At 36.2% G+C, this 14751-nt stretch overlaps 1 protein-coding gene across 5 annotated transcripts in view; it reads left to right on the forward strand.

Annotated features, from left to right (window-relative positions):
* kif13a (kinesin family member 13A) overlaps positions 1–14751 on the forward strand; it is a 57902-nt gene that overhangs the window by 30550 nt on the left and 12601 nt on the right. For all 5 annotated transcript variants that reach the window (XM_026283377.1, XM_026283378.1, XM_026283379.1 and 2 more), the window contains exons 10-25: positions 765–876; positions 955–1167; positions 1899–2009; positions 2100–2234; positions 3264–3394; positions 3902–3988; positions 4060–4235; positions 5402–5609; positions 8544–8706; positions 8800–8943; positions 9977–10126; positions 11197–11361; positions 11795–11968; positions 12431–12582; positions 13507–13639; positions 13726–13872. In XM_026283377.1, the coding sequence (XP_026139162.1) occupies positions 765–876; positions 955–1167; positions 1899–2009; positions 2100–2234; positions 3264–3394; positions 3902–3988; positions 4060–4235; positions 5402–5609; positions 8544–8706; positions 8800–8943; positions 9977–10126; positions 11197–11361; positions 11795–11968; positions 12431–12582; positions 13507–13639; positions 13726–13872 (2401 nt within the window). The remainder of the gene's footprint in view (positions 1–764; positions 877–954; positions 1168–1898; positions 2010–2099; positions 2235–3263; positions 3395–3901; positions 3989–4059; positions 4236–5401; positions 5610–8543; positions 8707–8799; positions 8944–9976; positions 10127–11196; positions 11362–11794; positions 11969–12430; positions 12583–13506; positions 13640–13725; positions 13873–14751) is intronic.

A 14751-nucleotide genomic window follows, 5' to 3' on the forward strand; every position in this document is an offset into this window, starting at 1 on the left:
GTGTTTACGGATGTTTCTGTGGTGTTTTATGTTGTCTCTGTTGTGTTTTATGTTGTTTTTGTGTTTATGTTGTCTCTGTGGTGTTTTATGTTGTTTTTGTGGTGTTTTGCTGATGTTTCTGTGGTGTTTTATGTTGTCTTTGTGGTGTATTATGTTTATGTGGTGTTTTATATTGTTTTTGTGGTGTTTATGTTGTCTCTGTGGTGTTTTATGTTGTGTGTGTGTGTGTGTGTGTGTGTGTGGTGTTTTATGTTGTTTTTGTGGTGTTTATGTTGTCTCTGTGGTGTTTTATGTTGTTTTTGCGTTTATGTTGTTTCTGGTGTTTTATGTTGTTTTTGTGGTGTTCATGTTGTCTCTGTTGTGTTTGTTGTTTTTGTGATGTTTGTTGTGTTTACTGATGATTCTGTGGTGTTTTATGTTGTTTTTGTGGTGTTTATGTTGTCTCTGTGGTGTTTACTGATGTTTCTGTGGTGTTTTATGTTGTTTTTGAGGTGTTTATGTTGTCCCTGTGGGGTTTTATGTTGTTTTTGAGGGGTATTATGTTTATGTGGTGTTTTATATTGTTTCTGTGGTGTTTATGTTGTCTCTGTGGTGGTTTATGTTGTGTTTGCTGTTTTATGTTGTGTGTGGTGTTTTATGTTGTTTGTCTGGTGTTTACTGATGTTTCTGTGGTGTTTTATGTTGTTTTTGTGGTGTTTACTGATATTTCTGCAGTTTTTTATGTTGTTTGTGTGGTGTTTACTGTGTTTACTCTGTGTCTCCAGGTCTCTGACAACACTGGGGTGTGTGATTTCTGCTCTCGCTGATCAGTCTGCAGGAAAAGGCAAGAGCAAGTTTGTGCCTTATAGAGACTCAGTGCTGACGTGGCTGCTGAAGGTGAGCATTATCATCAGAGTTCACTGAACACTGTCTAAATGTCTGGGGGACTCAAACTCTTTCCCTCTGTTGCTACAGGACAATCTGGGTGGTAACAGTAAGACGGCCATGATTGCCACTATCAGCCCGGCTGCTGATAACTATGAGGAGACGCTGTCGACGCTGCGTTACGCCGACAGAGCCAAGAGAATCGTCAACCACGCTGTGGTGAATGAGGATCCCAACGCCCGCATCATCAGAGAGCTGCGGGAGGAAGTGGAGAAACTGAAGGTGCAGCTCTCGCAGGCTGAGGTGAGCAGGGAATTATGGGAGATTATCTGAACCAGATTCTGTGACTGAACAAACATCACATTGTGTTACTCTAATACAGGGGTTTTCGATCTTTTAGATTCCCCAGATATGATCATACTAACAAATTTTCATTTTTTTAATTAAAAATGTATTTTAATGTTTTATCTACATTTAAATTTTCCTTTGATTCCTTTGACATTTGATTAATTATTCAGTTTTTAATGTTTTGTTTACACAAATTAAATGTGTATTATTAATAGAAATTTCTCCCACATTCTTCACTAACTTTTCCAATGAGTTTGTCACCATACGGTCTGGTATTGCTGCTATGCTAAGGATACAATACAAGTAAAACAGCATTTAAATTGAGCCCAAAAAATATATCCCTATGAACGCATCATGCTGCATGGCTTTTATCCCTTAATATCCTCCCTATGTAGGCACCTTCACTAGGCTTTAGAGTAGAGCCTGTGTATTTTTACCAGCTAGTTGCCGAGGCATTACTTATCATTTTTTAGTTTAATTATTAAAATATTTAAAACTAAAACTGAATAGAAGATTTGAAATAAAATAAAATCCATATAGATATATTTAAATCAAATAATATTAAAATCAATACAGGAACTAAAAAAATATAAACTTATTTGAAATATTAAAACGCTAGTAGTTGATCACTGATTGTGAAATGTGGAGCTGTTAAAGGTAATGTTTGTTATTATTGTGTCGGTCAGTCTCTGAAGTCTCCGGAGCTGAAGGAGAAACTCCAGGAGTCTGAGAAACTCATTCAGGAGATGACCGTCACCTGGGAGGAGAAACTCAGGAAGACTGAGGAGATCGCACAGGTGACACACACACACACACACGTTCTCACACACACACTTACACACGCTCATGATTGACAGCTGTTGTCTCTCTCTGATTGGTCTGTGCAGGAGCGTCAGAAGCAGCTGGAGAGCATGGGAATCTCTCTGGAGTCGTCAGGGATCAAGGTCGGAGAGGACAAGTGCTTCCTGGTCAACCTGAACGCCGATCCAGCTCTCAATGAGCTGCTGGTGTACTATCTGAAGGTACAGTGACCACACACTGAGACATCACAGAGGTTTGCCTCACTGTCTCTGTTACACACTCACTCAAACCAGTGGACGGCTGCATGAGGGATGCTAGGACTGCTCAAGCTTCTTTGTAATTGATGCATCTCAAAAGACACTTAGGAATAGTTTTTTTTGTATATTGTCTAATAAATAATTATATAGAATATATTTATATTATTTAAATATATATATATATTTATTTATATATATTTTTTCCCAATGAAGTATATATATATATATATATATATATATATATATATATATATAAATTATTGTAAAATAAAATAGAATAATTATTTATATATTCATATAATTTATTTTATAAAATATGTATAGTATTAAACATTATTTTTATATAATTATAAATATTTGTTTTATTTTAATCTTTGTTATTTATTTATTATTTATAATCAAAAAAAAATTATTTTTATTTTTTTTAAAGATTTTTGTAGTTGTTGTAGTTTTATTTAGCTGCATTTTAAAACATTAAATAAACTGTTTTTTTTTTTTTTTTTAATTATATACCTATTAATTTGTCTATTCAACAGGTCATTTACTTATTTCCATTTTTGTTTGAATTATTAAATTACTAACTAAGTGTCACTCCATATGGCTTCAATCAAAATGTATTTGCAAAAAACTGAAATTGCATTACGGATGATTTGTATCTGAAAGTTGCAGACATTGAAAATCCAGCTTGAAGGTTGTTTTGAATTGTTAAACCATCTGACAAATTCAGCTTGATTCATCCAATCCAGTCTGTTCTTTCTGATTCAAAAGAACGATTCACAAATCTTGCATCACTAGGTCAAAGTATATTCTTCAGCTCCGTCGTAAGAGCTGTGTCTGCTCTGATAGAGGCCTGTGAAAACAGCACCAACAACAGGCCTTTGAGAGCCGCCTGTAGTCATCGCTAGCATGCTAATGTGACGGGAACAGCAGCGGTGTTTGTGTAACTCAGCCCACATGCAGGACAGCTCGTCTGAGATGTTTGCTCTGGTTCAGGATCACACGCGTGTGGGAGCCGACACGTCTCAGGACATCCAGCTGTTCGGCATCGGGATCCAGTCTGAACACTGTGTGCTGGACGTCACGTCTGACGGAGACGTCACGCTCACGCCGGCCGAAAACGCCAGGTAACACACAAACTTAAGACAGTGAAACCTTAAAGAGTTAGTTCACTCAAATGTTAAATTATCCCATGTTTCACTCACCCTCAAGGCATCCTAGGTGTATGTGACTTTATTTTTTCAGATGAATCCAGTTGGAGTTATATTAAAAATGATCCTTGCTCTTCCAAGCTTTATTATGCAAGTTTTTGTTCAACAGTCCAAAAGTAGTCCAATAAAGTGCGTCCATCCATATTAACCTGGATATTCATTTTCTATCCAGCAAGAGAATCCAGAAGTGTTTATAATATTTTCTTATATAAAAACTAATCAATTCATTACAGGAGGCCTTTATCCCCCCCCCCCCCAATCAAATTAGAATTTTGAAAAGTATCAAATGTAATCCGTTACATTACTGTCACTTGTAATCTGCAATCTATTACATTTTCAAAGTAACCTTCTCAGCACTGGCCATGATGTTTCGTGTGTGATCGGTGTGAGATATTGTGATTCTGTGCTGTTCGGCGCTCGCAGGACGTGTGTGAACGGGACGATGGTGTACTCCAGGGTTCAGCTGTGGCACGGCGATCGCATCCTGTGGGGAAACAACCACTTCTTCAGGTGAGCAGCGGCTTGACGTGTGCGTGGTCTCGTCTGGAGCTCAGACTCATCCGAGCGAATGTCGTCCTCAGGATCAATCTGCCGAAGCGCAAGCGGCGCGAGCGACCGAAGGAGCCGGAGCGCGACTCTCCTCGCCAGAGTCTGGCCGAGGCCGACGTGGAGACGGCGAGCCAGGCCTCGTCCGAACAGGACTACAGCTACGAGTTCGCACAGATGGAGGTCATGATGAAAGCGCTGGGCAGCAACGGTACACGCCTGACCTTTGACCTCTGACGCCTCACTGCATGAATGAACCTAGGGCTGCTCGATTAGAACGAAAATCATAATCATGATTATGAGTGGACCTTATAATGTTTTTAAAAGCAGTTTCTTCTGCTTATCAAGGCTGCATTTATTTTATCAAAAATACATAAAAAAACAGTAATCTTGCAAAATGTTATTACAACATAAAATAATGGTTTCTATTTTAATGCTATTTAAAATATAATTTATTTCTGTGATGTGCAGCTGAATTTCCATCATCATAACTCTATTATAAAGTGTCACATGATCTTAAGAAATCATTCTGATATGCTGATTTATTAATAGAATTATCAGTGTCAAATATTTTTGTGGAAATGAAGATACATTTTTCAGAATCTTCTTTGAAGATGAATAAAAAGTTACAAAGAACAGCATTTATTCAAAATACAAATCTTTTCTAACAATATAATTCTTTGCTATCATTACTTATCAGTTTAACACATCCTTGCTGAATAAAAGTTTTAATTTCTTTCTAAAAAAAGAAAGAATAAAGATTAGCTGACCCCAGCCTTTTAACTCTAGTGTATATGTCGATGTACTGTTACATGCATGTTTTCATTTTCCTCTGTTTACGTTAATTACATAATTGATGAGGGTTTACATGAATAATCACTGCATGTTGACACATTTTTGCATGTGTTTGATTATTTAGGTGGTGAAAGATGACTTTACATTTCCGTCTTCTGCTCCGTCTCTTTTTCACACTTTTAAAAACATGAATAAATCTAATCAACTTTAATAAATTAAGCATGTCCTATTTTGCTAAAGTCACATTACATGATTTCACTAATTTGCAGAAATTGTGCCTTTATCAAAAGTGAAAGTGCACGGCTAGAAAGGGGGTGCAATGAGCGTTTTATCTTGATTATTGTACTTTAAGAATCGTTGGATGAAATTGAAATCGAAACTGTATTTAGATTAATACTACAGCTCTAGTAGATTCAAATATAACGTCTTCTCTGTATCATTATATGGAATATAAACCATCGATATATCCCTGTAACAAGATCAATGTAGCCGCTTGTACTCTCACTGCTTATTATTATAAAATTACTTTCTTTATGTATTTACAGTTTTCATTTTCATGTGTGTATGTTATCCTGGTGTCAGACCCCATGCAGCAGGTGGTGCAGGCTCTGGAGAAGCAGTACGTGGAGGAGAAGCGTGTGGCGCTGGAGGAGCAGAGGATGATGTACGAGCGCGAGCTCCAGTCTCTGCGCCAGCAGCTCTCTCCAGAGAAAGTGTCTCAGCACCAGCGCTGCAGCAGCTTCCCCACACACACCACACACAACAAACTACGCCTGTGGAGCGACGAGAGGTCAGGACACACACACACACACACACTCACACATACAAACTACGCCTGTGGAGCGACGAGAGGTCAGGACACACACACACACACCACACACAACAAACTACGCCTGTGGAGCGACGAGAGGTCAGGACACACACACACACACCACACACAACAAACTACGCCTGTGGAGCGACGAGAGGTCAGGACACACACACACACACACACACCACACACAACAAACTACGCCTGTGGAGCGACGAGAGGTCAGGACACACACACACACACTCACACATACAAACACACACACACACACACACACTCACACATACAAACACACACACACACACACACACCACACACAACAAACTACGCCTGTGGAGCGACGAGAGGTCAGGACACACACACACACACACACACACACAACAAACTACGCCTGTGGAGCGACGAGAGGTCAGGACACACACACACACACACACACACACAACAAACTACGCCTGTGAAGCGACGAGAGGTCAGGACACACACACACCCACACACACACACACACTCACACACACAAACACACACTCACGCATACACACACTCACACATACACACACACACACACACACACACACTCACGCATATACACACACACACACACACACACACACATATACACACACACACACACTCACACATATACACACACACACACACTCACACACATACACACACACACACACACACACACACATACACACACACACACACACGCACTCACCTACACACAAAAAAATTGTTTTGGAAATATACATATTAATTTATTATTACTTATTATTACTTTTTACTTATATATTACTTATTATTTTAAATTTTTTAAATAAAATAACTTTAAAGGTATTTAAAGTGGCCTTTGAATGAATTTTAAGCAAGTTCACTTTTTATTAAAATATTGAACTGTATTATAGATGCATTTATAAGTATATTTATATTAGTGCTGTCAATCGATTAAAAAAAATTAACTAATTAATCGCACAATTTTTTAAAATTAATCGCGATTAATCGCGATTAATCGCAATTAAAAGACTGAAACTTTTTGGATATGTAAATGTAAAATGTAAATAATTAATGTAAACTCAAGACAAAGAAACTATTTAAATTCAAAATATGATTGTTTATTGGAATTTTTGTTTAACTTGTAACACAGATTTTCTCATGTAAACAACATACCTGCAATAAACCATCAATATCCTCCAAATTAACTGTTGGCTTGAAAGCCATATTTATTACAGAAATAAAAACACAGGCATGTAAGTACCATTTGAATTTCAAAACAATCAATGCCAATAAAAAACAAAAATGATTTCCATGTTGAATTCTAAGTGGACTGCAAAAAAATTCCAAAGTATAGTCATTGCCAGTGCTTTAAGTGGGCCGGTACGCACCGGTACTCAGTACCGCCACTTCCAAATATAGCTCTTGAGCGTACCTCCACCTCTCCGTGCGCCCAGAACGTGCTTGTAGCGTACCGGTACGCTCATTTGGACATCTGTTTTAATAGAGGTTTTAATCTTTTACCTGCACTGCCGATTTTCAGAGCGCCCTTCACAATGCAAGCTTCCTAATTCATCCCACCCAGAGCAGAAACTACATTACCCATTCACCCTTAAGTTACACAAGTGAATAGCGCATGTGTCGCTTTCCCACTGTTAAGTGTCAACAACTCAACGTGGCCGGAGAAGGTGTGTGAAACTCGTTGTGAGTTATACTAAAGCAAAATCTTGAGTATTTATTGTCTGATAAACATTAAAAACTGTCTGCGGAGGTTGAGTCGTCCTGCAGCCCCCGCTGGCTGCTCATTGGCTGCAGCATCTTTTTTCTAAGTTCTAAAAAAATACCGTAGACGGCAAGGCACAAATTTAGATATTCATTTATCTAATTAATCTATAGCCTATGCACAAAGACAATATGATCTTTTTGTCCCCTTTTTGTTTTAAAGCTTGATGAAGAGAGAGAGCGCAAGTTGCTGCAGCTGCGAGGAGGACAGTGATGCACGCGTACAGGAGTGATTGACAGTTCGCGGCACTGTGTACAAAAAATACTCCGCTACACAATTATTTCGTTTTTTTTCATTTAAGCTTATTAACGTTAGCGTTACAGAAAGGTCTGATTTACGCACTGTTACAGTCATTGTTTTTTTTTTTTTTTTTTAAACAATGACATTTGAGTTCATGATTTTAATGTTGCTGTTTCTTGTGGCAGACTGAAGAGTAATCCGGCAGAGTTTTATACTGAAACTTTCCGTCTAAAAGTCCTTCCTTGGTCTTATCCATATTTCTTTGCACTTTGAACACACATAGGCCACAACTGGAAATAAAAAAAACTGCAACCGCGTTAATTGCGTTATTTTTTTTTAACGCGTTAAATATTTAAAATTAATCGAATGCGTTAACGCGCTAATTTTGACAGCACTAATTTATATACATTATTTCTCCTGCTTTGCCTTATTTCTTTCTTATGGAAGCATCCTTGATGTACTATTATAGTTTTTATTTGTTAGGTTTTCATTTTTATATTATTTATTTTAACCTTAGTTTTAGTTATTTTCTTGTGCCTTTTATCATTTTTGTAACATTTTTTGTCAGTTTAATTTTTTTTTTTTACTTAATTTTTTGTTTTAGTAACTAGTATTTCATCTTAAACTAAATTAAAATTAGACATTTTTTACATTTATTTATTATTATTTTTATTTATTTTTTGCTCACAATGCATTATGGGATCAATTTCACTATAAACATACATGCAATGCAAGCAAAAGAAGGTACTCAGAAGGCATAACTTATTTTTGAAATGGCCTTCATGTTGGAGATTATGCATGTGATGCCTTAAAATATTGCCTACATAGGCAGCTCACTAGGTCTTGGCACAGATCTGTATTTACAGCGTTAGGCATCTTGTGTCTGTGTGTTTCAGGGACGAACTGTTTCGTCAGAGTTTGTCTCGGCTGCGTGAGCAGTTGGTCCGAGCGAACGCTCTTGTGCGAGAAGCTAACTTCCTGTCCGAGGAGATGCATAAACTCACCGACTATCAGGTCACGCTGCAGATCCCGGCCGCCAACCTCAGCGCCAACCGCAAGGTGAGAAACGCTCACGTTTACATGCATTCATTCAGCAGACGCTTTCGTCCAGAGCTCTGTGATGTTACATTGCTGTCATTATTTTAATCCCAGCGTGGTGCCATAGTCAGTGAACCAGCCATCCAGGTGCGACGTAAAGGGAAGGGAACACAGGTGTGGACCATCGAGAAACTAGAGAACAAACTAGTGGACATGAGAGACCATTACAGAGACTGGAGGGAGGGAACACAGGAAGTGGTGAGTGAAAGAAAACGATGCTTTTATTCATCAAGGATACATTTAACGGATCAGTAAAGACATTTATAATGTTACAAAATATTTACATGTATATTGAAAATAAAGTTTCTTGAGCAGCAAATCATCATATCTGAATAATTAAAAAGAAATCTGGATAATCTTAATTCTCCCTTCCACAAATTAAGGCCCTAAAAAGGTCATAGCAGAACTCTTCATTTAATTAAATTCAGAAAAATCATTAAATGTTGCATGTACTGCAAAAAATATTATATCTTTATTATTTTTGTCTTGTTTTCCAATACAATATCTAAACATCTTTAAATCAAGACACATTTACTTGAGAAACAATATGAAGTCTTCTGAGGCAGTTTATAAATTAAATTACTTTATGCTTAAAACATGAACAAATATCTTTCTCTAGGAAAATATAACTTATTTTCTTATCAAAAAGATCATTTTTTCTATCCCTATTGGCAAATATTTGTCATTGTTTTCATCATTATCCATAATTATTAATATTATTATTATTATCATTTTTTTTAATGTCTCCTTCCATTTATTTCTTGCATTTTATTTGCTTGGTCTTCATTTATGTTTTACATTTGTTTACTTTATTGGTTTGTTTATGTTCTATTTGTTTTAAAGTTGCTCATTCACCTGTTTATTTTTATTTAGTTGTTTATGTACTTATATTTACTCATTATTTATTTACATTTTTGTCATTTACTCATGTATTCACTAATTATTTTTATTTGCTTATTTGTATTATTTAGACATAATACAATATATATACTAATTAATTAATTTACTCATTTATTCTTTTTTTCTTATTTATTTTTAATTTGTTCATTTATTTACTCATTTTTTAAAATTTGTCGGCAGATAGTTGTTTTTGTTTTGATCATAAACTCACTTCAGTTTGATGAATGTCTTTGTGTCTCTTTCCTTTACTTGGTCTTAGAAAGGTCTTAAAACGTCTCAAATGTGCTCTGTTTTGGTTGATTTGGTGTTTTTTTCCCTGTGTTTCTCCCAGGTGAACCGTCTGCACAGTAAGGCGGGCGATCCGTTCTATGAAGCGCAGGAGAATCACAACCTAATCGGCGTGGCTAACGTCTTCCTGGAGTGTCTATTTCATGATGTGAAACTGCAGTACGCCGTTCCCATCATCAGCCAGCAGGGGGAGGTGAGCAGATGTCTGTATAATAAACAGGCTGTTGTAGTGTGTTCACACCAGACTACTCTAGACAAGGGATGGGCGATACCACTTATTTAGTTTGCGATACAATACAGATACTTTTAAAGACTAGTATCGTCAATATTGATATTGATACTTTTTAAGCGGAGTATTGTTGTTATCTATACCGATACAATATCGATACTTTTAAATGCTAGTATTGTCGATGTCGATATGATACAGATACTTTTAACGGGTTGTATCATAGATATCGGTACCGATACTTTTAAATGGTAGTATCATCGACATTGATACGATATTTTTAAAGGTTAGTATTTTTGATACCAATACAATACTTCTAATCTGAAACTAAAATAGCACTTGCATATCATTGCTCATATGTTTTAATTGCTTCTGTTGTCTTCATTTGTAAGTCGCTTTGGATAAAAGCATCTGCTAAATAACCAAATTTAAATATAATGTAAATAACAAAACCAAATTTATAATTTTAAAACAAGCCTCAAATTAAATAAATAACACAAATTAAACTAATCTCTTAATTTAAGCAAAATAAGGCTTTGTCTGTGTTCTTTCCATTTAAAATTAGAGGCAACCACTGCATTCGAATCACGATCCAAACAAAGATGCCGCATACATGCAACATGAGCAGATTTTAATCTAAATTAAATTGTATAATTTCAAAATTTGATGCCAAAACAGAATAGATGGACTTAGTTTTGTGAAAATATACATAAAAATATCTGCATAAACAGAAACGGTAGACGAGCTGAACGAGACGCAGATTCACTCTCTGCCAGCAGGTGGCGCTTAAAGCGTATCCTTGGTTGCTGCAAAGCAGCGCTGCACTTACGAACATTAATATGCATTATACAGAGTCAAGATGAAAAGAAAAAATACCATCTAAACTTTTATAAATACAGTAAGTTGCCCTCAAACATACATTCATATAAACTCCTAACGATAACCCTTATTTAGCGTCTCAACCGATCTGAATCATCACATATTTGAATCAGTTTTCAACCAGCTGGTGGTTAAGCGTTACATCCTACTGTTGGCAGGTGGCAGGTCGTCTGCAGGTGGAGCTGCTGCGGGTGAGTGGCGTCGTTCCCGAGCGTTTGGCCGGAGGAGACGATTCCTCCGAGAACTCCAGCCAGAGCAGCGGATACGAGGTCATGGACAACAACGGAGAGATCGTCCACATGGCCAGAAAACTCACCTGCAGGGTACAACACTCAGTTCACTTCTAACACGCTTTTGAGAACGACAGCTTGCACCAATCCTAATGAACTTTTGAGATACTTTTGTCAATTAAAATAGAATGCCTCCTTGCAAGAATATTAGCACTGTTACTTTATAATTATTATACTTTATAATAGTTAATTGAACATTGTTAGTGCAAATAATGCTAATGTAAATGTCACCAGGGAAAGCATTAGTTAGATTAGGTTGAATGTAATGAACTAATCACTAATGATAATCTTTGTGTTATAGTGAATTTATGAATGTCATTTGATTGTGAAGCACATAGAAAAATATGATCAAATTTGGGTTGAAACCGTAAAAATCTGATCTGCTGGTCGTATCTGTAATAGTTTGAGAAGTGTTTAGTATTGTGGTAAACACTCACTGCTGCGCTTGCGTTGTGTTTCATCTCAGGTGCGGATCAGAGAGGCATCTGGTCTTCCTCTAAACCTCTCCAACTTCGTCTTCTGTCAGTACACCTTCTGGGAACAATCAGAGCCCGCTGTGGCTCCGCCCATCGTCAGCCCAGACACGCCCCCCTCACAGACGGCCGACGCCCACTTCACTGTGCGCTTTGATCACTGCAAGGTTAAAACTATAGTATTTGCTTTTTATAGTTTTCATTTTATTTTCTGTTTGATGTCAGTTTTTTATTGTTATCATTACTAGTGCCTATTTTTGTTTCCTATTTAATTTTAGTGTATTTATTTTTTATTCCATAATTTAATTAATTAATTTGACTATGTACTTACTATTTATCTCCTAGAAATCAATTAAGTCGCTTTGGATAAAAGCGGCTGCTAAATGCTTAAATGTAAATAATACATAATAATGTTTTTATCAAATATCACAATTGAAGATTTGATATAACAGCTATTGTTATTACTGTTGTTATTTTGTTAATTTTCTTACAATATTATTGTATAAAACTCATTGGAATATTGTTATGATTATTTTACATTTTATTACTTGTGAGTTTGCCGTGAGTGTGCTGATGTGATCTTAAATTATAAATCAATCAATCTGCTTTCGTTGTGTGTCTGCGGGCAGGATTTCCTGGTGCATGTGACCGAGGAGTTTCTGGAGTTCATCTCAGACGGCGCTCTGGCCATCGAGGTCTGGGGTCACCGCTACGCTGGGAACGGCCGGTCCATGCTGGAGATGGACGCACTGCAGGCCAAGAGACGGACGCTCAGAGACAGGTGCATTATACAACTAAACAAAATTAAATGTAGGCTAATTTACTTGAGTTTCTGACTAAATTTTTTATTTCATGTTATAAATGAGCTCTTCAATTGCTTGCACAAAGGCGCTAGCGCACACTGTAGCCTATATCCTTTCATATCAAATTAAAATTTAATAAAAAATGTAATTTATGCATCTAGCAGACGCTTTTATTCAAAGCGACAGTGCATTCAGGCTATCAATTTTTACTTATCATGTGTTCCCGGGGAATCGAACCCCCAACCTTGATAGCATAGTGATCTACCAATTGAGCTACAGGAATATCTCAACTGAGAAATAAACTACTTGCATGTTATGTTGTGGTCAGTAAAGTCATGAAGTTACCAAAAAGGCGATTAAAGCTGCCTTAAAACAAAACTGTGCATGAATGTAATATACTGTATTTTACACGAGTCACAAAGGTTTTTACAATTGTTCTGGAGCAGCCCAGCTCTCACACACCTGATTCAATTAAAACATTAAAGAAACATTGTATGATTATTCCTTAAAAATAAGGTTTTTATAAATTAAGTAGTAGTTGCCAATTATATACTGCTGAACAGTAATAATGTATTTCTGCAACAATTTCTTCAAGTTAAACCGAACTTTTATTTTGACGGGTTGCTGTGAATACCTTTACATTTCTGTGTGTATATGATATGAGAATAATTTTACTGTCATGAAGTGTCTTTCAGAGCATTTCTGGAGATGTTGTTCATATATTTATGTCTTCATTTAGCGAGAGGGCAGACATTAATATCACTACAAGCATCACGCTTGCACTTCTGTACGAATAGTTAACAAAACCCCATGTCCGTGCCATTTATCAACACAGAGACATGCAGAATTCATATTTAAATAGTAGTAGTAAAATGTAAATAGTAAATTTGTGTGTGTGACAGGTGGAGTGAAGTGTCGCGTCAGATCGAGTTGTGGGTCTCCATACAGGAGCTGAACGAACAGGGCGAGTATTCGTCTGTAGAGCTTCATCCGAGCAGAGACGACAGCACTGGAGGAGTGTTTCAGCTGCGTCAGGTGCAACTGCATTCTGCATTTATTAATTAGAGCAGCTGAAATTCAGAAGCATGAGCGTCTGTGTGTGTGTGTGTGTGTGTGTTCAGGGTCACTCTCGGAGGCTGCAGGTGAACGTCCGGCCGGTCCAGCACTCGGGGACGCTTCCACTGCTGGTGGAGGCCATGCTTTCCGTCTCCATCGGCTGCGTTTCTGCTCGATCCACCAAACTACAGAGACCTCTGGACAGCTATCAGGTCAGTGAGACCGACAAAAACACAACACACACGGCAGAACATTTAGACCAGAAGAAAACATTATCAGTACTTCAAATAATACAAACATTAACTGAAATGAGGGTTAAAATGAACACCATTAAAAACACTGAAATAAAAATAAAAAAATCCATATATATATATTCATTTAAGTGCATTTTAATTAGTTCCCAAGGAAACACTTCTTATTTTCATTTAGTTTAGCTTGATGTACTATAATAACTAAAACTAAAATTAAAAAACACTATGTAGACATATTTTAAAAACATTACTTAAATCTTAATAAAATTTAAAACACAAACAAAAGATATAAAAATCATCCATATTCAAACTATTAATATAAAATACAATAGTATCTCATTGATTGAATAAAATATAGAAAACGATAACTTTATTTTTTTTGTCATTTTCATTTTAGTTCAAAACTTAAATAAGGAGAATGAAATAACCTAAAACATAAAAACGATTGATTAAATTGTAAATTATACTAATGATACAAAATTACTTACATTTAAACTAAAATCATAAATGATAAAATATAAAAATAAAATCTAATTGAAAATGTTAACATAAACTATAATAGTATCTCAGTGATACTAAAATAACACAGATCTGCAGCATCCTTCACTTGAAATGTTAGAAGTTTTCTTTTTTTTTATAATTTTTACGGAAGTACGACATAGTTAAAATAAAAATAGAAATGCAAAAAAGAGAGAGGGGAAAGAAAAGGAGAAAAGAAGTAAAAAAAGAATTTAGAAAAAGTGACATTCAAATTAAATGAAAATTAATGATTAAGGAATAATTAATTTATAAATATAAATTTATATATTTATTTAATTTAAAGTATCAGAATGGTTCAGA

Source organism: Carassius auratus, chromosome 16 (assembly GCF_003368295.1).
Source record: "Carassius auratus strain Wakin chromosome 16, ASM336829v1, whole genome shotgun sequence".
NCBI classification, from domain to species: Eukaryota; Metazoa; Chordata; class Actinopteri; order Cypriniformes; family Cyprinidae; genus Carassius; species Carassius auratus.